Raw genomic sequence first — 23,728 nt, 5'->3', positions numbered from 1 at the left:
TCAAAAGTAGAAGGGGATTCTGAAGAAGAAAGAATTATCAGCTGATCCAAAGTTAAAGCAATATTTAATAATCAAGATAACATTACTTTGCTTTTATCAGAGAATGCTGAATAACACCAGCACTTATACCCTATTAATAAATCAAATGCAAGTTAGGTTAATTATGTCAGTGCAGAAGCTAAAGAAACATTCTTCCAATAAATATTCAATCCAACTTGTTGTCTGGAGGGGTGTATTCATTTACAGCTTGAGACAGAATTTAGCTCAGTTGGTTGAGTGCTCACCTGAGGTGTTTTCGTCGCAGGATCAAACCACCTCGGTGGATTCATTGGGGTTTTTTTTCTCATTCCATCCAATGCACCACAACTGGTCAAAGGCCATGGTATGTGATTTCCTGTCTGTGGGAAAGTGCAAATAAAAGATCCCTTGCTGCATTAGGAAATATGTAGCAATTTCCTCTGATGACTAAATGTCAGAATTACCAAATGTTTGACATCCAATAGCCGATGATTAATAAATCAATGTGGTCTAGTGGTGTCGTTAAACTAAACAATTTTTTTTCTTTAATATACAGTTCAGGAGGTGGGCTTAACAATATGAATATGATTCAGAACATGGGGCATGAGTGGGTGTAAAAGTCACCATTTTTTGGCATACTTTGCATATGGTCCTATTTTAATGTATATAATGTATAGCAAATGAAAAAAAAGTTTGTTTTGTTTAATGACACTACTAGAGAACACTGATTTATTAATCATCCTCTATTGGATGTCAAACATTTGGTAATTCTGACTCGCAGTCATCAGAGAAAGCCTGCAACATTTTTCCATTAGCAGCAAGGGATCTTTTATATGCACAATCACACAGACAGGAAAACACATACCACCGCCATTGTCCAGTTGTGGTGCACTGGTTGGAACGAGAAAAAAAACAATCAACTGAATGGATCCACTGAGGTGAATTGATCCTGTGATGCAAGCACCACAGGTGAGCACTCAACTGACTGAGCTAAATCTCCCCCAACCCCATTATAACATATGTAATGTGTGGAAGATGTGTTCGTTGTTCTCTATGATCAAACGAACCTCGAATGAGCTTTCTTCTTGTCCTCCATCAGGTGCTTCTCCAGCGTGTCTCGCTTGCCCCCCTCCGCGTCACGGTAATACTTGAAACCCGTGATATCTCGCACCAGCGCAGCCATTGGCTGAATGTGACGGGCAATGATTTCATCAAGATCTTCAAACTCCTGTAATACATAATTTGTGACAATCAGAATTATTTGAACCAAAAAAACAACAACAAAAAAAACCCACACCAAAAACCCCAAATTAATGTACGTAATATATAATTGGCATTATCATTTAGATGGTGAAAAGAAAAAAAACTTGCTGCATATTTCCTTTCTGATTAACTGCTATCTTCCCTCCAACCAAGAAAATATGTAATAGAGAAATTTCACCTATCACTTATCCAAGTAAACAGACTTACAATAATGTTACAGTTACTACAGTAACTATAGTAAATAATATTTTAGTTATTGATTTTAAACTACCATTTAGAGAGTACTGCTAAAGCAATACATGTCCCCTACCGGCCCCAACAAATATCCGTATCTTTTAAGTTCAAGGGACATAACTCTGTCAAAAATGCATAAATTGTCATAAAAGTCAAACTTGATCTGTAATAGTATATGGTAAAGCTATACACAAAATTTGAGCGCAATATATCAAGGCAATGTGGAAAAGGTCCGGAAAACAAATTTTCATATATCCTAAGTTCAAGGGTGATAACTGTCAAAAATGGGTAAATCGAATGTCAAACTCGATCTGTAATAGTACATTGTAAAGCCCTATACAACTTTTCAGCTCAATATCTTGAGGCATTTTGGGGGGATCTGGAAAACTGTAAGTGGGACAGACAGATGGATAGAATGATGGACAGAAATTTTCATTTCATTTCAACTGATTTCCGTGCTTATATCTAATTAAGGTTCAAGCACGCTGTCCTGGGCACAAACCTCAGCTATCTGGGCTGGCTGTCCAGGACAGTGGGTTAGCTGTTAGTTGGTTAGTGAGAGAGAAGAGGGTGTAGTGGCCTTACACCTACCCACTGAGCCCTTAAGAACTTGTTCTGGGTTGGAGCTGGTACCGGGCTGCGAACCCTGTACCTACCAGCCTGTAATCCAATGGCTTAACCACTGACTGCGCCACTGTGGCCGGTGGACAGAGATGAAACCTATAGTCACCTCCGGTTGAACCGGTAGGGGACTACTAATAAATGTGAAAACTATAGACCGGCCTCGGTGGCGTAGTGGTTAAGCCATCGGACTACAGGCTGGTAGATACAGGTTCGCAGCCCGGTACCGGCTCCAACCCAGAGCGAGTTCTTAAGGGCTTAATGGGTAGGTGTAAGGCCACTACACCCTCTTCTCTCTCACTAACTACTAACCAACTAACAATTAACCTACTGTCCTGGACAGACAGCCCAAATAGCTGAGGTGTGTGCCCAGGACAGCGTGCTTGAACCTTAATTGGATATAAGCACGAAAATAAGTTGAAATGAATGAATGAAAACTATAGTGAGACTGACTTCTGTTCCTATGTAGAGTGATCTGCCGAGACTGAACTGGTTTTCTTTGCCCTCCTCTCTCACATCAATATGCTGCAAGATGTCTTCAGCAACCTTCCACGTGCAGGTCAAGTGGTCAGCACCCTGCAACCAATCAATGGTTACAGTAACGATAAAAAAATATGAATAAAACTTAAAGCTTAATGTCATGTACAAAATTAATATCAAACTAGTTTACAGTCAGTACAAAATGTATTATCAAACTAGTTTACAGTTGTACATATGTCACTTTAGGCCATATCACGTCACACCTAATCATAAATAAATCACTTCATACTGATTTGTACATCTATCATTGCATACCAAATTATAAATACATCGATTCATACCGATTGGTACATCTATCATTGCATACCAAATTATAAATACATCGATTCATACCGATTGATACATCTATCATTGCATACCAAATTATAAATACATCGATTCATACCAACTGGTACATCTATCATTGCATACCAAATTATAAATACATCGATTCATACCGACTGGTACATCTATCATTGCATACCAAATTATAAATACATCGATTCATACCGATTGGTACATCTATCATTGCATACCAAATTATAAATACATCGATTCATACCGACTGGTACATCTATCATTGCATACCAAATTATAAATAAATCACTTCATACCGATTGGTACATCTATCATTGCATACCAAATTATAAATACATCAATTCATACTGATTCGTACATCTATCATTGCATACCAAATTATAAATACATCAATTCATAATGATTCGTACATGTATGATTTCATACCAAATTATAAATACATCGATTCATACATCTATCATTTCATACCAAATTATAAATACATCGATTCATACTGATTCGTACATGTATCATTTCATACCAAATTATAAATACATCGATTCATACTGATTCGTACATGTATCATTTCATACCAAATTATAAATACATTGATTCATAAATCATACATGTATCATTTCATACCAAATTATAAATACATAGATTCATGAATCGTACATGTATCACTTCATACCTTACTACTTGGTCTTATTATCACATCTCCGTTGTCCATGTTTGCCATCAACTTCTCACATTCCTTGTAGCCAACATTGTGGAAACACGGATGAACTATGACTCTCTTAATATAGGCTGAAATAGCAGTGGGGGAAAGATGAGACATTAATAATGCTGAATTAAAGATCAAAATTACTAAAACCTAAAGAGGAATGGTTATAGTTTGTTATTAATAACAATACCACTAGAACACACTGATTAATTAATCGGCTCTTGGATGTCAAACATTTGGCAATTCTGACATGTGATCGTGAGAAAAAACCCGTTACATTTTGTATTAATAGAAAGGGGATCTTTATATGTACTTTCCCACAGACATAGCCCATGTTTTAAAAGCGTTCTTAGCACTATGAAAACATAAAACCATAGTAAGCTATGACATTATTATGGCATGTGCTGTAGTAACATCACGACCTACGATGGTTCTACGATTTCGTAGCACTAAGAGAGCTTCAAAAATATGGGCCCATGACAGCACATACCACAGCCTTTGATAATGTAGGGCATTGGTTGAGTGGGGGGGCAGAAAAATCAGACAATGGGTCTACCTAGAGTTTGATCCTTCGACCCAAACACCTCAAGAATGTACTCTACTGACTGAGTTAAATTCTACACCCCAAAAGAGGAAAGACTTGCCCCACTGTAACAACATGAAGATAAAACACTATATACTGATCTGATTTGTACATAAAAATGACATAATAAAGGAACTGTCAATAATTCAGCTGACAACTTCAAGAATAATTAATAAAATACCCCCAAAATGGGTAGTACCTATAGTTTGTCACACACGTAGATTCAACTAAAAGTAAAATTATAAAATACACTTACTCTGCCGAGCTTGCTGTTTCTTTTTCTCCTGTTCTTTCTCAGTCTCTCTCTGTTCCAGATCATAGTCGTAATACAGATCTTTAGCTGGTCTAAAATGATAATTTTTGTTAATGTTTGTTATTTGTGTCTACACTGATCATTTGTTAATACAGTCAAATCCACTTAATTGGATGTCGGATTATTGAATATTTCGGATATTTGAATATGTTTGTCCTGCACGGAACCATTTGCCATTATGACAATACAAAATCCAACGGTTAATTGGATGTGTTTTTTAACGTGTTTTCGGATATTTGAATATAAAATTATCCTTGCCGAATGGCAATTGCACGTAAAACATAGGAAAGTTTGTGTTACTTGATGTGTTTTTTTTTAATTTATGATCGTACGTAATACCATACTATCGTACATGCAAAAATGAATACTTTTAATTTTATTTAATTTCATTGTTTAAAAAAAGGAAAAAGACTTACAACAAACTTGTTTTCTTGTTTCTTAAATTATTTCGGATGACTCGTTATTAATCAATACATTTCCTAATTACATCGTAATTAATCCATGAACTCTGAGATTCATCTCAAATGTGACCCAATGGCCGAGACAATGCAGGACAATCAAGGATTAAAGTCGGTCATTCCCACCTTGTTGGCGGCCATGTGCGTTTCGTAAGCAGGCATCCCTTAATCTCATGTCGGCCACTTTTGAAGCAGTGTATGTTTAATCCATAAATAAACACTTGTCAGATATTTTTCTCTATGAATTGTCAGTGACAGTAACAAACAAAAGCCGTTTGCTACTAGTGTTATTTTTAGCGGGATCTTTTGATCACGTGATTTTTCCTCTGCAGCTCACAATGTGAGGCCCCATTTGGGGTGACCGATTATGGTGATTATTGTTTAAATTGTTAAATGCCGACAAAAGGTAAGTTGTAGGAGATTTTCTTAGCAAGTTGGATTAATCATCTTTTGGCTATAAATATTGACAAGAACTCTTTTTTTTTCACAATGTCAACATGGCAAATAAACGGAAAGGAAACGATTTATCTTTGGCTCAGAAATACGACGAGATATGTGCCCAGTATCTAGCCAATGCTAACCCAGAACGAAAAAGACACAGAACAGGAAAAGCAGCCAATGTGGAGAAGGCCTTATCAGAATGGTTTTCCGTCGCCAGACAAAAAGACATTCCAATATCGGGCCCAATATTAGCGTGTGTGTTTGTGTTTTTCCTTCTGTTACATTGAATAACGGCCTTTCACTTATTTGACTTTGGCCAGTCTAGTTTACCTGTCAAATCAGTTACAAATGCACACAGATAATAGTCAGATAGACGTCCTGGTAAAATACAGAACATGGAAATGACTACTTATTCAAGATTATATTGGGTGGTTGGGGTGGGGTCTTGTTGCACTTGATTTACAAATGTACAAAGAAGTTAATAATGGCCATTTAATTATCAAGAAGTTAATAACGGCCTTTTAATTATTTGACTGTGGCCAGTCTAATTGAGCTTCCGGTGGTTTTATCTGGGTCATTAGATGTTTAGTCACTTCTGCTTCTAGGCGTACAAACGGCATTAACTGTTGTCTCTTGTATTTATCAAGTTTATAGACAAACTTGATAATGGCAACAGAGTCACAATATGGAACTTGGAATCGGTATTTTATTAACACAAAATACTTACCGGTTTTTGACGAAAATTCCACATGTCATGAGGCCCAAATTGGGAGAATCGTAATTAGGGTTTGCATAAATCAACGAGGTCTTAATTGGGTATATCGTATGTCGAAACTGTACCTTCGGTTTATTGAATATGCCGCTTATTTGAATATATTTTTGTTGCACGAGGCACATCCAAATAAGCGGATTTGACTGTATTTGTTACTTGTATATTAAAACAAAATATTCTCACATGCAGTAGTACCACCAAATCAAATCAAAGTCACACAGAAGACAGTTACACATATATACGGCTAAAACTGCTCCATACAAAATTTCAATTAATAGTCGACATGCTTATAAAACTTTTAAGTTTAGGCTCCAGTCTTCAGTAAAATGTGACCCAAATTCTGGAGTACAAAAATCTCGAGTTTGAACGTAAATGTTTAGAAGCGAAGACCCAGATTTAAATACTAAAACACTTCTGCCTTAAAATTAATTAGCAAAAATGGGAGTTTACATGCAAGATGCCCAGTTGAGACATATTAATCAATAAACAAAAATGATATAATAATTAAACTAGTAAAACTTAGCACCCAAAGATGTTACAGTGTTTTTCATATTATCAAAGAAGTCTCAATAAGCAGGATAGCACAAACCATGGCCTTCATTGAACCAGTCATGGATCACTGGTCGGTGCAAGTGGTTTACACCTACCCATTGAGCCTTGTGGAGCACTCACTCAGGGTTTGGAGTCGGTATCTGGATTAAAAATCCCATGCCTCGACTGGGATCTGAACCCAGTACCTACCAGCCTGTTGACCGATGGCCTAACCACGATGCCGGTCTGATAACCTATAAATGCACAGGCTAAGGGTAGCTAAAAATTACTCTCCTTGAACTAATCACTGAAGAGTGATGGGGAGCGACAGTGACAGCTCCCTTGAAATGATGAGATCTGCTGTCAGATGTTCAAATAACATTTTGTCTAACGAAATAGGTGTAATTTTAAAATCTGCTGAGATGTCAATGAAACAAATCTCTTTCCTTTCCTTTCCTTTCCACATTGAGAGGTGCAAGTCCCATGATTTTAAATTTTATGGTAACACTTTCTCAGTACTGTGCCCTATGATTGGAAGAACCCATCTGAAACCATTTTTCGGTAACCATGGTAATGGGGACCAGATTTTCGGTTCCATGATTTTGCCGACAAGCAAATACATTTTTTCAGTGAAATCATGGGGCTTGATAAGACATGACTTGTACTACTTGATAAAGAAGTAACCCTACCTCCAAGTATTATCCTTATCCATGAGGTCTGACGACTTCGATGTCAGATCCACCTGGTACCGATCAATGTCAATCTTGGTGATTCTTGCATGGATCGTCATGCCAACCTATAAATAAAGTAATTTCTAACATCAACCAATCATTGTTCACCATAACAGTGAATGTTCATTTTACTGTCCACAATGATTTAAAAATAAAAAATGAAATGATTTATTAAATGCTGAAAACTTTACCTTGTAAAAAACAAGTTGATTTGTAACAATGGTTTCTGGCAAAAATAATACAACAAAAAAAAGAGTTGAAAAATCACATTCACATTATTTATTTTACACAACAAATATGATTACCTTCCAATTCAAATGCCACTATCAACTAAAATATTAATAAACTACAACATATTAAGGGATACACATTATATTTTAATGAGAAATGGGGGACAGGGTCTACACCTTTAAAACAAAAATGTTAATAAAAATAGAGTCAATAATTTTCATATATGCTTCGAGGTGGGAGCAAAAAAAAAACAGTTAAGTAGTTTGTACACCCATTAAAATGGTGATAATTGTTAAACTCATCAAGAGCCACTGAATCTTTCCTATTAAAACTACAATTCAGACTCCAGTCTCCTACCCGAACTCGTTCCTCTGGGTTCTTGACCATTTTATCACTGAGCATCTTGGTTTGAACGAATCCGGTGACACCATTATCGAGTCGGGTTCTCACACCCACCGCAGCACCTGGACAATTCCCAGCATCAAAATGACTCCACACCTAAACCAATGATAATCAAGGAAAAATCATTGTAGTATCAATCATACTCTTGGTAAAAATCTATACACTTTGTCAGGCTTGCAAGCACATTTTCTGTATCAAGCACAACAACATTTTATCTAAAAATGTCCAACAGCTTCTTATTTTTGTTAAAATATTAATATAAATGCTGTGTTAACCAAATATTTCAAATATTTCTCATTTTGGCTCTAAGTAACCCAATCTGTTCCAACTAAGCCACCTAAGAAAACAGAAAAAGAGGACATTATATAAGTGAAGAAAGTACTGCTAATCTGCATTATTAAATATGCAAGCATTTCATAATTTTCAAAACAAAAACTAAAATAAAAGACATGTAAATATCAATGAAATTATTCCAAATAAAGCTGTATGTGAAATATTATACTGTGATATCTTAATAAAGGGGCATTCTCATAAAGCGATTAGTTACACAGACTTGTCGCATCCGATCGAATCGTATTGTGAGAACACCTAAATCGAAACGACTTTTAGTCTTACACATTCCAATTTTTGTAGGGTCAACAAGTTGGTGTGACTAATCACATAATTAGAACGCCGCTTTAAGGGTCCAAAGAATATGTGAATGTAGCAAAGAAATGCAGAGTTTTGCTCTACCAAGTAACATACCTCACTAAGCTCTGGGAAGTCATTTTTCTGACAAAATGGACACTGCCAGCAGCCAGTTTCATCATCTCGCACAGGGTTAGCTTGGTCCAGCTGGTCACCCTGCGGTCTTCTGTGGGCAATTCCCATCACCGTGGTGAGCACCAGCTTACCTGAAAACAATATAATAACTCAATAACAGTGAGCTAACATATATGATGAAGTGATGTACAAAAAACACAATATCAGAATATAAAATATGCCAGCTAGCCACTTCTGATCAGTGTGGGGTTTTTTTTTGTCTTCAATTTTTTTTAAAGCAGTGGAGATTTAGGGTTCATAAAATGGGTATTCATAAATTTTAAAAGAATTTTGTTGACAGATGTTTAAAGCACACTTCCTACATTTTCAACGACTACATTTCTCAATTATAACATTATCTACTTCAGGCTATTCATCAAGCCTTGAAATAAAACATTTTAGTGTACCTGACACTATGTCCTGCACCAATCAATTTGTGCCTAACATGAAAGAAATTGTACCTGTCACAAAACATTGTAAATAAAAATGAAATAAATTATGTTTTGTGTTGTTTAATAATTGATATATTTAATTACTAAATAACCAATGCAGCAATTAAGGCAATAGTCACCAAATGATGACATTTATTATTGTTACATACTTACTAGTCTATGATGCATTAATATATGTCCTCTGGTAAAGCTGTATCCTAACCAGACGCGAGCTACATGAGCGATTATTTTAGAAATCATGCGTACAGTTAGGATGCAGCAATGGAAGTCAATGATTTCTAAAATAATCGCTCGCGGCCAGTTAGGATAGGGCTTAAGAAACCCATGAAACTGTTGTCACTATCACTTTGTGTTGAACTTTCAGATTCATGATGATCTGACTCAGACTCATTAATTTTTTTCAATGTCATCAGTGTCTTGTTTGTGGTAATATTCTATATTTTTGGTTGCCGAGTGATCTTTAGCATTTGACACACGCAGATGTGTGGACTCTTTGATCCATGCATCCGAAAAAACATGATTATACTGCATTTCTTTTTGAAATGTTTTGCAGAGCGAGCACGTCATAAGTGTAACCGCGCCTTTGATGTTTTCTTCAAACTGTAGCCACAAAGAGGCATTTGTTTTAACTAAATACTCCTTTTACCATTTTAGTTCAGTGCTAGATTTTAAGATACTACTCTGCGGGATATTCGTTCGGGAATTTTGGGGGACGATTTAATCGGCGGCTGCCCGCCGCAGATATTGGGGACAGGGACAGTTGATTTGTCATTATCGGTACCTGTCTGTTCTTTTACAGCAAAGACTGAAGTTATTTTGTTCAACATCCTTTAATTGTTAACCACGTGGCAATTTGAATTGCAAACTTTAAACGAAAACGCCACAGGAAGTATAGGCCTACGCTAAGTACGAAAGGTCAATTACTAATATGCGTGACATCACTTTTCACAATGTAAGTTCCCGCAAAATCGAGACTATAAAAAATCCTACTAAACAGGTACGCGGACTGTAGATGAACTTCGTGTTGGACTGTCAAGTGCCCCGCGAACCAGTTCGAATCCCACTGGTACACATTTGTATTTTTTCATTCATAATCAATTTGTTTTTTAATCGGTGCATTAAGTGTATTCGACTCCAAAACAGCCGGCTTTTACTACAACGCGAGCTTTGGACATGGTGACCGGCGCAATCGACATTTTTACTGACAAGTTACAAATTTGTACCGGACAATGACTGTGACCGGCCGCTTATTTCAAGGTTTGTTCATGTAGCCACACATTTACCGCATATGTTTAAAAACAAGTATCTACCAATTCAAACATACAGGAATGCACACATTCAAAAAAAAAAAAATTCTTGAATCTGTGCCTCACCCAGTGTTTATGTCAACTGACACTTGATAGAATTTGGTCATCATAGTTTTTTAAACAATAGTTAATGATTCACCAATGAAAGGATCTTCCCATTTCTTTTAAATATTTGAAATCTTGGGAAATTTTCAACAATACTGCAAAACCTAACACAGATTTCTACAATATTTTTTTTTTTTAATTCTGAATATTCATCTAAATACGTCCAGGCAATCACCTACCAACAAAGAATGTCTCTGGTGTCTCCTTGGTGATCATGTTGAAAATCTCCTCATTGGTTGGCGGGCGGTATGGAGTTCTCAAGTCTTTGTAGCGTTGATTCAGCTCAGCCCTGATGTCATACAGAGTGATGTGTTTGTCACCATAGCCCTGAAACATTCAAAACAGTGTAATATGGTATTCTGTTTCAGCTCAACAAAAAATGGACAAAAAACCTGTATTATCAAGAATGTAGGAATGTTTTATTTAACAACACACTCAAAGACATTTTAAATATGCTTATATGGCATTGGGCATAACATGGTTAAGAACCACAAAGATAATGAGAGAGGAAACCTGCAGCCACTACACTATGGACTACTCTTTCCGATCAGCAGCAAGGGATCTTTTATATGCATCATCCCACAGACATAGTACAAACTACGATCTTTGTAACACCAGTTGTGGAGCGCTTTACCACTGGGCTACATCCTGCCCCACAAACAATTATCAATTTGATGAATTTTGGTTTGAAGAGTTATATTACTTGCTTAACTTGTTGAATAAGCTTGTGTCTATATATCATTTACTACCAATCAACACTAAAACTCCCAGCTGGTCCCACCTGTCTCTCCAATTCCTCAGCAAATGCGTCGAGGTCGAGATCTCGGAGTCGTTCGGGACTTTCGAGGATTTCTTCCAGCGCTCCGGCTGGGTTGGCGTCTTCGGCTGAGTCGTCGTACTCCAGCGCGTCAACGGCCATCTTCCTCGCCCACTCGTACGCCTCGGGGTGAACCCGGGAACCATCGAGCACGTCCACATAGTTCTCAGTGCTGCAAAAAGTTTGTTTTGTTTAATGACAACACTAGTACACAAAGAGCACATTGGTTTATCATATACTGGATGTCAAACATTTGGTAATTTTGACATATCATCTTAGAGAGAAAACCCCTTACATATTTCCATTAGTAGCAATGGATCTTTTATATGCACCAACCCACAGACAGAATAGCACCTACCACTGCCTTTGATATACCAGTTGTGGTGCACTGGCTGGAATGAGAAATAGCCCAATGGGCCCACAGACAGGCATTGATCCCAGACTGATCACGCATCAAGCAGGCACATGACCACTGGGCTAAGTCCTGTCCTAAGTGCTGCAGGGTATTAAGTGTAATAAACACAATGAACATTAAAACTTGTAATTTTCTAAGGTTTTTTTTTCTAACTGGTTGTTCACAATTATCAACAATTATACATGGGTACATCGCATACTATTTTTAATATAAAGTGAGACAACTAGAATGATCATTAAAATTAGCATTTTCCAAGAGGCAGTTCATCATTATTAATGTTTTTAGAAAAGTACAAAGCTTACTCTTTTTGTTATTCCTTTTACTATTCTAAAGGCATTATATACACAAAGAGATATTTTTATTCACATTTTATCTCCATGAAAAACTTTACAAAATTAAAAGGAATGTCTTTATCTTAAAATCATCCACTTTAAAAAAAAAATTAAATTTTCAAAATTAAGTCTGGTGGTTTGGTTGTAGATGAGGTCAAGGATTGTTGGAAATCGCTGCTGAAGTTGTACAATTAAATTACCTGTCTCCCAAACTGTTGGTGTCTATCTTAATAAAGCCAGCACAGTTAATGAACACTTTCGGTCCCATGTGACAAAGAGACACAAGCTGCAATCTGTTCTCCAGTCGAGTGTTGTTCTGTTTCAAAATCTACAGATAAGAAAAGAAATCGTATGAAATAGGTAAAAAAATAAAAAAATAAAAACCTTCTAAAAACAGTGTCACATATGCTCAAGCATTTTAAACAACAGCATTCATAATAAAATAAAATACGTAGATGGCTTCAGATTTATAAGCTTCATAAGATAATAGATAGATATTTTTTCAACATGGTTCTTTGCTAGAATCTGAAACATTTTTAGAAGCATTGGAAAAGCTAAATACTGAAATTTATAATAAAGTGTTCATTATTCAATGTTTTTCTACTGTGTAAAAAAACACCCATCATACATTGTATGCTAACAAAGGGAGCAATTTGTTGTCATAGATTTGATATTAAATGTTAAAAATAAACTAGAATTTTAAAGTAGTGCAGTGTATTCCGTTTGTTTTGTTTAATGACACTATTAGAGCACACTGATTTATTAATCATCAGCTATTGGATGTTAAGCATTTGGTAATTTTGACATATAGTCTTAGAGAGGAAACCTGCTACATTTTTCCGTTAGTAGTAAGAGATCTTTTATATGCAGTCCCACAGACAGGGTAGCACATACCACAGCCTTTGATATACCAGTCAAGGTGAATCTGTCTGGAACAAAAAATAGCCCAATGGGCCCATGACAGGGATCAATCCCGAACTGACCTACTGCCAATCAGGAGGACGCTTTACCACTGGGCTACGTTCCGCCCCATATTCGGACCAAAGACCGTTGGATTAGTAAGCTGGCTCCCTTCCTGGGACCGTGCTTCAGGCAGACACTTTACCACTGGGCTACGTCCCGCCCCATATTCGGACCAAAGACCGTTGGATTAGTAAGCTGGCTCCCTTCCTGGGACCGTGCTTCAGGCAGACACTTTACCACTGGGCTACGTCCCACCCCATATTCGGACCAAAGACCGTTGGATTAGTAAGCTGACTCCCTTCCTGGGACCGTGCTTCAGGCAGACACTTTACCACTGGGCTACGTCCCGCCCCATATTCGGACCAAAGACCGTTGGATTAGTAAGCTGGCTCCCTTCCTGGGACCGTGCTTCAGGCAGACACTTTACCACTGGGCTACGTCCCACCCCATATTCGGACCAAAGACCGTTGGATTAGTAAGCTGACTCCCTTCCTGGGACCGTGCTTCAGGCAGACACTTTACCACTGGGCTACGTCCCGCCCCATATTCGGACCAAAGACCGTTGGATTAGTAAGCTGGCTCCCTTCCTGGGACCGTGCTTCAGGCAGACATTTTACCACTAGGCTACGTCCCGCCCCATATTCGGACCAAAGACCGTTGGATTAGTAAGCTGGCTCCCTTCCTGGGACCGTGCTTCAGGCAGACACTTTACCACTGGGCTACGTCCCGCCCCATATTCGGACCAAAGACCGTTGGATTAGTAAGCTGGCTCCCTTCCTGGGACCGTGCTTCAGGCAGACACTTTACCACTGGGCTACGTCCCGCCCCATATTCGGACCAAAGACCGTTGGATTAGTAAGCTGGCTCCCTTCCTGGGACCGTGCTTCAGGCAGACACTTTACCACTGGGCTACGTCCCGCCCCATATTCGGACCAAAGACCGTTGGATTAGTAAGCTGGCTCCCTTCCTGGGACCGTGCTTCAGGCAGACACTTTACCACTGGGCTACGTCCCACCCCATATTCGGACCAAAGACCGTTGGATTAGTAAGCTGGCTCCCTTCCTGGGACCGTGCTTCAGGCAGACACTTTACCACTGGGCTACGTCCCGCCCCATATTCGGACCAAAGACCGTTGGATTAGTAAGCTGGCTCCCTTCCTGGGACCGTGCTTCAGGCAGACACTTTACCACTGGGCTACGTCCCACCCCATATTCGGACCAAAGACCATTGGATTAGTAAGCTGGCTCCCTTCCTGGGACTGTGCTTCAGGCAGACACTTTACCACTGGGCTACGTCCCGCCCCATATTCGGACCAAAGACCGCTGGATTAGTAAGCTGGCTCCCTTCCTGGGACCGTGCTTCAGGCAGACACTTTACCACTGGGCTACGTCCCACCCCGTATTCAGACCACTGACTGTTGGATTGATATACTCACTCTGAGTAAGTTTGCGCCCTTCCCGGGATCAGTTTACCACTAGACTACGTCCTGCCCAAATTTAGACGAAAGACTGTTGGATTAGTATACTCACTCTGAGCAAGTTTAGACGAAAGACCGGTGGATTAGTATACTCACTCTGAGCAAGTTTAGACGAAAGACCGTTGGATTAGTATACTCACTCTGAGCAAGTTTAGACGAAAGACCATTGGATTAGTATACTCACTCTGAGCAAGTTTAGACGAAAGACCGTTGGATTAGTATACTCACTCTGAGCAAAAATAGACGAAAGACCGTTGGATTAGTATACTCACTATGAGCAAGTTTAGACGAAAGACCGTTGGATTAGTATACTCACTCTGAGCAAGTTTAGACGAAAGACCGGTGGATTAGTATACTCACTCTGAGCAAGTTTAGACGAAAGACCGTTGGATTAGTATACTCACTCTGAGCAAGTTGGCACCCTTCCTGGGACCAAGTCCACAGATGAACTGGACGAGGAAACTCTGATGAGTGTGCACCAAGGCCTTGTTGATCTCCACCCCGACCTCGTTAACTCGGTTCACAAACTCCAGGTACAGTGCCTCACGCAGTTCGTCTTTCGAAAGAGCCTCCTGCAACATGTAAATGCATTTTGTAAAATCATTACAGCACATCACTGAACCTGGACCTTTTCACCATCAGACTGTTCTAACTCCATCTCTAAACGTAAGCCTAACATTAATCTAAACTTTAATCCTCGACCCTACAGGGAACATTCTGTCCAGTATTGCAAGTTCAGAGATTGCTATACAATTTAAAAACATTAAACAGTAGTTGCTAATAAATTTTCAATTGAGAGCAGAAACCTTGCTAATAAAAATTTTGAAGAAAAAAAAGTTCTCTGCCCTAAGCCAAACTGTCTGGTGGGCCAAATGTCTATCTTAATAAACCATCACTTGTTGAGGATAAAATGCATAAAGTTAAAAGGTAAAGGGTTCTTTTGTTTAACAGCAACACTAGAGGACACTGATTTATTCATCATTGGCTATTGGACTTTAAACATTTGGTAATTTGTAACACAAAGTCTTAGTGAAAACCAACTACATTTTCCCCATTAGCAGCGAGCAATCTTTAATATGCACTTTCCAGCAGACAGGACGGCACATACTACAGCCTTTGATTACCAGTCATGGGGCAATGGTTGTGAAGTGGAAAAAACAATCAATCAGAGAATAGCTCTACTAAAGTGGTTCAATCCTACGATGTAAGCACCTCTGGCAAGCAATATCAACCGAGCTAAATCCTTCTCCCACCAACAAGTCTTGATGAAAAAAGAAGTAAAGTTTGTTTTATTTAACGGAGCCACCAGAGCACACTGATTTTTTATCTTATCATCGGCTATTGGACGTCAAACATATGATCATTCTGACACTATTTTCAGAGGAAACCCGCTGTTGCCACATAGGCTACTCTTTTATGACAGGCAGCAAGGGATCTTTTATTTGCACTTCCCACAGGCAGGATAGCACAAACCATGGCCTTTGTTGAACCAGTTATGGACCACTGGTCGGTGCAAGTGGTTTACACCTACCCATTGAGCCTTGCGGAGCACACTCACTCAGGGTTTGGAGTCGGTATCTAAGTCTTGATGAAGCCTCACCTGTTGTGGATGAAACACACAGGACTGAACTTACAAAGCCGGTTTTCCTTAGAAGCAGGTGTTTAAGCATTGTAAATGCATGTAGTTGCACACATTGTAAGACATAAAGAGTCATTGTAAATGCATGCAGTTGCACACATTGTAAATGCATGTAGTTGCACACATTGTAAATGCATGTAGTTGCACACATTGTAAATGCATGTAGTTGCACACTTTGTAAGACATGTGTAAGACAAACAGTCTTTGAAAATTTGGCCAATACATTATAAATTTTGACAGAACCTTACCTGTTCTGGATAAACACATATTAGTAAAGTCTTGATGAATATTAACCTATAGTGAATGGAATATATCACTGAAGACTGGACAAACACATATAAGCAACTCTTGATGAAAAAGTTTGTGTGTTTTGTTTAACACCACCATTGGAGCACACTGATTAATTAATCATCGGCTACTGGATGTCAAACATTTGGTAATTCTGACATGTAGTCATCAGAGGAAACCCACACCATTTTTCCTAATGCAAAAAGGGATCTTTTATAAGCAATTTCCCACTAACAGGAAAGCACATACCATGACTTTTGACCAGTTGTGGTGCACTGGTTGGAGCGAGAAAAAAACAAATCAGCTGAATGGATCCACCGAGGTGGTTCAATCCTGCAATGCACGCAAACACATCAAGTGAGCACTCAACCGACTGAGCTAAATCCCGCTCCCATTCTTGATGAAGGCTCACCTGTTGAGGATGATACTTCAGGCACAAGATGTCGTCGTCAGGGTTACACAGGGTGGCGAACTCAACCAGCGGATCCTGAAGTCGACGGGCCACCGACACAGCATGGCGCAAGATGGGAGGATACTCTCGAAACTCACCCTTTAACAAAAGAATTCTTATTCAACTTCAGATACAAGGGGCTTGCTACTTATAAAATTGACTCACATGGTAATACCAGTAAAAGCTGATGCATCTTCATATTCTACTACTGATGATATGACAAAACTATATTTTTTTACAATTTAGTTTTGCTCAGATGTTTTTATAGGACAAATATATGTTTAATAATACAGGAATGGAATAAAAACAAATTAAATTGTCTTACATGGTTTATTATATGTATAATATTTAACAATTTTATTAATTTAAACCTTTTCGCATATGTATTATTTTATACATTTTTAAAAAATGTAAGTGAAAGTATGAGTAAAGGTTATAAGCTTGTACCCACTCAACATGGTTTTTGTCAAAAATCAATTGAGTAGTCAGAAGGTTAATATTTAAAAAAATAAATAAATAAATAAAACATATATTACCAATGCCCGGTTACTGTTTTCTTGAATCATGGCCAACTCATTGTCTACGAGTTCCACTGCGACTGGCGGAAGAGATTCCTCCTCCTCGAGTTCAGCAATAATTGCCTTCAAGTCATCCATCACCATGACCGCAGTTCTGAAAAGAAAGGAATGTCTCCTTAACAACACCACAGCACACTTGTTTAATTATCAAGGAGGCTTTTACATGCACATTTCTAGTCAGCCGATAAATTAACAGACTTCGAACATACTGCATCAACTCATAAGGTATTTGACAGTCCAGGACTGTAACCGATTGACCACTAAACAATGACAAAAATGGAAGCCCAATTAGCTGTAATTAAGAATTATAGTATCTGTATTTGACCGAATAGGCTATGATATATATACTCTTCAAAAGAAGAAACGCAAAACCACATTGTCGTAACATTTGGAGAATTGATTTAATTATTGAATGGTGAGTCCGATAATTACCAAATGTTGCAGGATTGTTCACAATTCACTCTAGTCCATTGTGAGTAAGTGATAGGACACACCACCAAGGTCAAGGTCATCTGGAGTCAATACCGGGTGTGGCCTCCGCGTGTGTTGACAACTGCCTGGCACCACCTGCCCATTGAAGCAACCAGAGTACGGATGACGTCCCGGGGGATGGTGGCCCACTCGGCCTGCAAGGCTGCTGCCAGCTCGGGCAGGGTCTGTGGTTGTCGCTGTCGGAGGCGTCGGTCCAACTCGTCCCATAGATGCTCAATTGGGTTCAAATTCGGTGATATCGATGGCCAAGGAAGGACATTAATGTTGTTGTTCTGTAGGAAAGCCGTTGTGAGACGTGCTGTGTGAGGCCTGGCGTTGTCATGTTGGAACACTGCGTTGGCGTTGGCCATAACTGGAACGATGTGTGGCCGGAGGATCTGGTCAATGTAGCCCTGTGCATTCAGGTTGCCCTGCACGTGGACCAGGTCAGTTCTGCCAGTGTGTGAGATGGCTGCCCACACCATGACACTACCCCCGCCGAATCTGTCCACTTCCTGCACGCAGTTTGCCGCATAACGTTCACCACGACGCCTATACACGCGACATCTTCCATCATGACGTCGGAGCAGAAATCGGGACTCGTCACTGAACCACACCTGTCTCCATCGCAGTTGAGGCCATTGTCGATGAATCTGGCACCACTGCAGTTGGAGTCGACGGTGTTGTGGTGTTAAGATGACACCTCGAACTGGACGTCTGGCACGAATTCCTACCTCACGTAGGCGGTTCCGTACGGTCTGGTCGGATATCCTGAGCAAACCTGGTATTGCTGCGGCTGTGGAGGTGGCAGTAGTCAATCGTTCCCGAAGGTGGCGTACCCGGATGTAGCGGTCCTGCCCGGGGGTAGTGACCCGTGGTCGACCGGATCTAGGGAGGTCACGTGTTGATCCATGTTGCTGGTAACGGTCCCACAGTCTGAAGATGGTGCTTGGGGACACATAGAATGCCCTGGCAACGGCCGTTCTGGATTCGCCTGCATCTAGTCGGCCGATGGCATTGTTTCTCTGCGGTTCACTGAGACGTGGCATGTCCTGGATTGTCAACTGTCGGCCAGATACAGAGGCCAGGCAAGCGAACACCCTGCACTTTTATACTGTCGGTGTTCATGTTGCACGTGCAGACAACGCACGTGCAGTGGTGACATGGTTTGCACGTGGCTGCGTTTTTGCGAATATTCACATTTTGGAACTTTATTGTACAGTAGCTGCGTTTTATCGAATGTAACCGTGGGAATGTGTTTGGGACATGCAATGACCTTATATTCACAAAGCATGAACCGGTAGGAAACATAAAATCAGAGTTATAACCCATTTGTACCCTTTTGCGTTTCTTTTTTTGAAGAGTATATATATATATATATCTTACCTGGACTCTGCCGAGACAGCAATGACATGTGGTTTCTTGTTGGCTATGAACTTCTTCAGCTTTTTTATGTCTTCTTCCTACAAAACATCAAATCATGGAATAAATTTTTTTATTTTTTTATTTTTTTTAAACTCTTTTTTTTTAACAATCCAGAACTGCTATTATTTTTGCAAAGTTAAAAAAAAAAAAGAGAATAAATAGAACGTTTTTTCTTTTAATTAATAGTAATACTTATACTATTGGGCAATACAGAAACTGATATGGCCCGTTTCTTGAGGAATGGTACAAAATATCAGTCAACCAAGATGGGTAATAAAGCATATCAGGGCTAGCTCTGGGTTAGCAGAAACTTTCGCCAAATTATCTATCAGACTTAAAAAATTGCAGAAACACAGTTATTTTCTCACAAAATATCAATTATTTCATGAAATTATTTTGCCAAATTAATATAAAATTTGCCAATAATTTTTTATTCTGAAATGTGCAAATTTGGCGAGTGCCACAGCTAGACCTGCATATATGATCTCAAATAAATCACACAACTTGTCTTTCTAAAGTCTACTAAGTAATAATGGGAATGAAACAAAAATTTGTTTCACTATGTGGTACATCCACTTTAATAATTAAAAAGTCAGAGAATACAACATATTGTTGATTTAACAGTATAGAATAGCTTAAATATTCATGATAGGTTGCTTATTCAGATTCTTAAAATAAACATGGTTTTAATCTTTATAAACAAGAATGCATTTTGTAATGCAAAAGAAAAATAAATTGCATAAAGGATGGGATCTTTTTACCCCTAACAAAGCAAAAAAAAAAGTGTATTTCTAAAATCTTATTGTTTCAGTTAAATGATGAAGAAAAAACAACTGGTCCCGTGCTTATCAATCTTAAAGTCTAGACTTTAATAAAGTCCAGACTTCAACGTCATAGCAACACCATTCAAATAGCATTATGTTAAAGTCTAGAATTTAAGTTTTATAAGCACGGGCCCTGGTCATCAAAAAGAAATCCGACCTTGTTTTCTCTGTCAATCTGATTATATGCATTTTTCTTCTTGGTGATTCCTTTAAGCTTAATATAATCGGTCACATCTCCATCCCCATCAATCAGAGCACCAAAGGATGCACAATCCCTGCAGAGAGTTAAAACAACCACACACATAAAATTAACATTATGCTGACGATTAAATGATCATAGAAAGAAAAACCTGTTTTTATTTTAATTAACATAACCACTCACATATTCAGTCCATTGTCTTTTTTTTTTAAAGGAAATAATACAATAAGCACATACCAGTACAAATTGGTGTTGGTAAATGAATACGGAATTAATAAAGGAATCGATACATGGTCAAATTAGGAATCGATACACAAGCAAGGGTATCGTGTATCGTATAGTCAGCATCTTTGTATCGTGACACCCCTAATATCCATTTTTTTGTGACATACCTTTCCATGGAGAATGCAATGCCAAGGACACGGATACCATTGCCGTCATCATAGTCATAGTCATCTTCAAGCTGCTGGTCTGCCTGGTACGGCGCCACCTTGATCCATCCGTACAACTTGCGGCAACAAGCCTAAAAAATACAAATTCACAAAACATTCTATTCAGGATTATTGTTCATTTTATGAAAACCACCTATACTGAAGCATCATTCTTTTTACTATGAATTTCGGAGTGATAAAACAAAGTTTGTTTTGTTTAACGACACCACTAGAGCACATGGATTTGTTCATAATTGGCTATTGGCTGTCAAACATTTGGTAATTTTTACATATAGTCTAAGAAAGGAAACCTGCTACATTTTTCCATTAGTAGCAAGGAATCTTTCATATGCATCTTCCGATAAGACAGGTTAGCACATTCCACGGCCTTTGATATACCAATTGTGGTGCATTGGCTGGAGAGAGAAATAGCCCAATGGGTCCACTGACAGGGATCAATCCCAGACTGACCGCGTATCAAGTGAGCATTTTACGATTAGGCTACATCCCGCTCCTTAGGAGTGATACTAACACTGATTAATGCAGTGTTTTACTCTACACATTTATGACACAAACCTTGAGGATTCCCTCCTTTGCCTCCATGAGAAGTTTGGATCGGAGTTCTTTCTCCATCTGGGGGTACAAGATTTTCGTTAAAGCTCTCTTCAGGGCTTCACTACGCTGAATGTTCCACTGTTGTACCAAGTGACTGAATTCATCCTGAACAAAACAATAATAACAAAACATGACTTGGCATAAATATGTATCCTAAAAATGTGTTCCATCCACTTTCTTTAGGAAAGGCGTGTTCAATTAACAACAGGTCTAATGGATGGCAAGCAGGTGTCAAACACATGGTAATTACAACACTCAATGTAGATGAAAGGAAAGGAATATTTGTTTGAAGAAATCTCAACACACTTATAAACTATGGTTATTTGCTGCTTAACACATTTATTTTGATATGGGGTTCAGAGAAAGACAAGAGAAAACTTGTTGCCGCCACATACGTAGGAGATTTTTTTAAATGCACTTTCACAGATAGGATAGTACATACTACATCCTTTGATGTACCAGTCATGGGTCACTAAGGTTGAGAGAAAGACAGAGAAAATCTGTTACCGCTACAAAGGCTGTAGCAGCAACAGCACAATAGAGAGGTGGTACACACCATGTCCTTTGATATACCAGTCATTTGTCACTAGTTGGAACGGGGGTAAAATCTGTATCCATCAAGGGTGATCAACCAAACAGCCTATCAAAACTACGTTTTTGCCCCATCTAAACCAGACTTTACAAAATTACAGTAGAATCTCATTGGGTAGAACTCGAAAGGGATGAATACTCTGCAATGCTCAAACCAAAAATGAAGTCCTGAGTTAAACTTAGACAATGTTGACTGAAAGGGTAAAACACTTTTTCGAGGACCGACAGGGTTCAAATGTTTTTTATAAGCACCGGCCTTTAGGAATGTAGCAAAAGACTTACTCTGTAGTAGAGTTGGCGGACTTCCTCGAAGAATGTTGTCACTCCTTGTCCTTCGTCGTCTATTGTTATAGATATAGTCAGCAGGCCATCCTCCTCTGCCTGTAAAGTCAATCAACAAAAGATATGATCAAACAATTCTGAGAAACATTCTTCTAAAGCTAATTAAACAAACAGTTATTAAACAATGATTTTCAATTTAGGTCTGTCGGATCTTATGATGCAATATAGCTTCCACTTAAATAGGTTCCTGTTCACCAAAATATTCTAACATGTCTGTCTTGGACACATTCTCCAAATCTCCCCCTAACCCCCCCCCCCCCCCTCCCATGAAAAAAACAACAACCCAACCCAACCCCAAAACTCTTGAAATTTTAAATCTCCAAATATCTTACACCCTGGTCTTTTTAAGTTGTTTTCAATTAATAATATCATACTTTTTTTCAGTACCCTCCCACCCCCCAACACACACACAAAGGCTTAGCATGTCAAACCTTTTTATCAATGCTTTTGTGTTAAAATCATATGCTGGTATTAACCCCTCCTTCTTAGTATATGGTTTGCATGCTCATATCATATACTAAAACGCAAAAGAAACGCAGGTCCTGAAAATGCGAAAGAATTGCACTTTGTAAAGCAGTATCTTTGGTGGAATTGAACCTCAACTGTGTTAAAGGACATGGCACACACCCACACCGCAGTCCCACCTGCGTGTCAATTTCATTACCTGTGTGACGTCACGAATTCTCAAAACACGTTGTTTGCACGTGCTGGATCATCCGTATCATGAATCCAGTGCAAACACACTCATTGAAATGCTTATAAAGCCTACACACCTGGATTTAATCGCATAAATTCAATTTGAGTAGTGACAGACAACAGAATCACATTTTAAAAATGCCGCGACTGACGCAACTCCAGCGAGGGATGGCCATCGGGATGTTGCAAGCCGGACAGACCCGTACTGCTGTAGCCAGACAATTGGGATGTCATGTTTCGACAATCGCACGCCTTTCTCAACGTCACCAAATCACTGGATCTGTGAACGATCGACCACGCACCGGCCGCCCGAGGGTGACAACCGCAGCCCTATACCGGTACATCCGGGTGACCCACCTTAGGAATCGGAT

At 39.0% G+C, this 23,728-nt stretch overlaps 1 protein-coding gene across 1 annotated transcript in view; it reads right to left on the bottom strand.

Moving 5' to 3' along the window:
• Positions 1-23,728, bottom strand: part of LOC121368500 (transcription elongation factor SPT6-like) — a 54,306-nt gene that overhangs the window by 4,800 nt on the left and 25,778 nt on the right. Inside the window, exons 18-35 of the mRNA XM_041493237.1 lie at positions 22,602-22,700; positions 21,690-21,833; positions 21,075-21,205; positions 20,641-20,758; positions 19,621-19,697; positions 17,722-17,857; positions 17,147-17,284; positions 15,212-15,379; positions 12,568-12,695; positions 11,585-11,792; positions 10,983-11,130; positions 8,883-9,031; positions 8,094-8,234; positions 7,464-7,570; positions 4,516-4,604; positions 3,644-3,759; positions 2,590-2,712; positions 1,086-1,246 (exon numbers count right to left, since the gene is read on the bottom strand). Of these exons, the coding sequence (XP_041349171.1) occupies positions 1,086-1,246; positions 2,590-2,712; positions 3,644-3,759; positions 4,516-4,604; positions 7,464-7,570; positions 8,094-8,234; positions 8,883-9,031; positions 10,983-11,130; positions 11,585-11,792; positions 12,568-12,695; positions 15,212-15,379; positions 17,147-17,284; positions 17,722-17,857; positions 19,621-19,697; positions 20,641-20,758; positions 21,075-21,205; positions 21,690-21,833; positions 22,602-22,700 (2,381 nt within the window). The remainder of the gene's footprint in view (positions 1-1,085; positions 1,247-2,589; positions 2,713-3,643; positions 3,760-4,515; positions 4,605-7,463; positions 7,571-8,093; positions 8,235-8,882; positions 9,032-10,982; positions 11,131-11,584; positions 11,793-12,567; positions 12,696-15,211; positions 15,380-17,146; positions 17,285-17,721; positions 17,858-19,620; positions 19,698-20,640; positions 20,759-21,074; positions 21,206-21,689; positions 21,834-22,601; positions 22,701-23,728) is intronic.

The sequence above is a fragment of the Gigantopelta aegis genome, chromosome 3 (genome assembly GCF_016097555.1).
Source record: "Gigantopelta aegis isolate Gae_Host chromosome 3, Gae_host_genome, whole genome shotgun sequence".
In the NCBI taxonomy this organism is placed as follows: domain Eukaryota; kingdom Metazoa; phylum Mollusca; class Gastropoda; order Neomphalida; family Peltospiridae; genus Gigantopelta; species Gigantopelta aegis.
The sequence above is the reverse complement of the archived record's forward strand: the minus strand, read 5'-3'. Positions and strand labels throughout refer to the sequence as shown.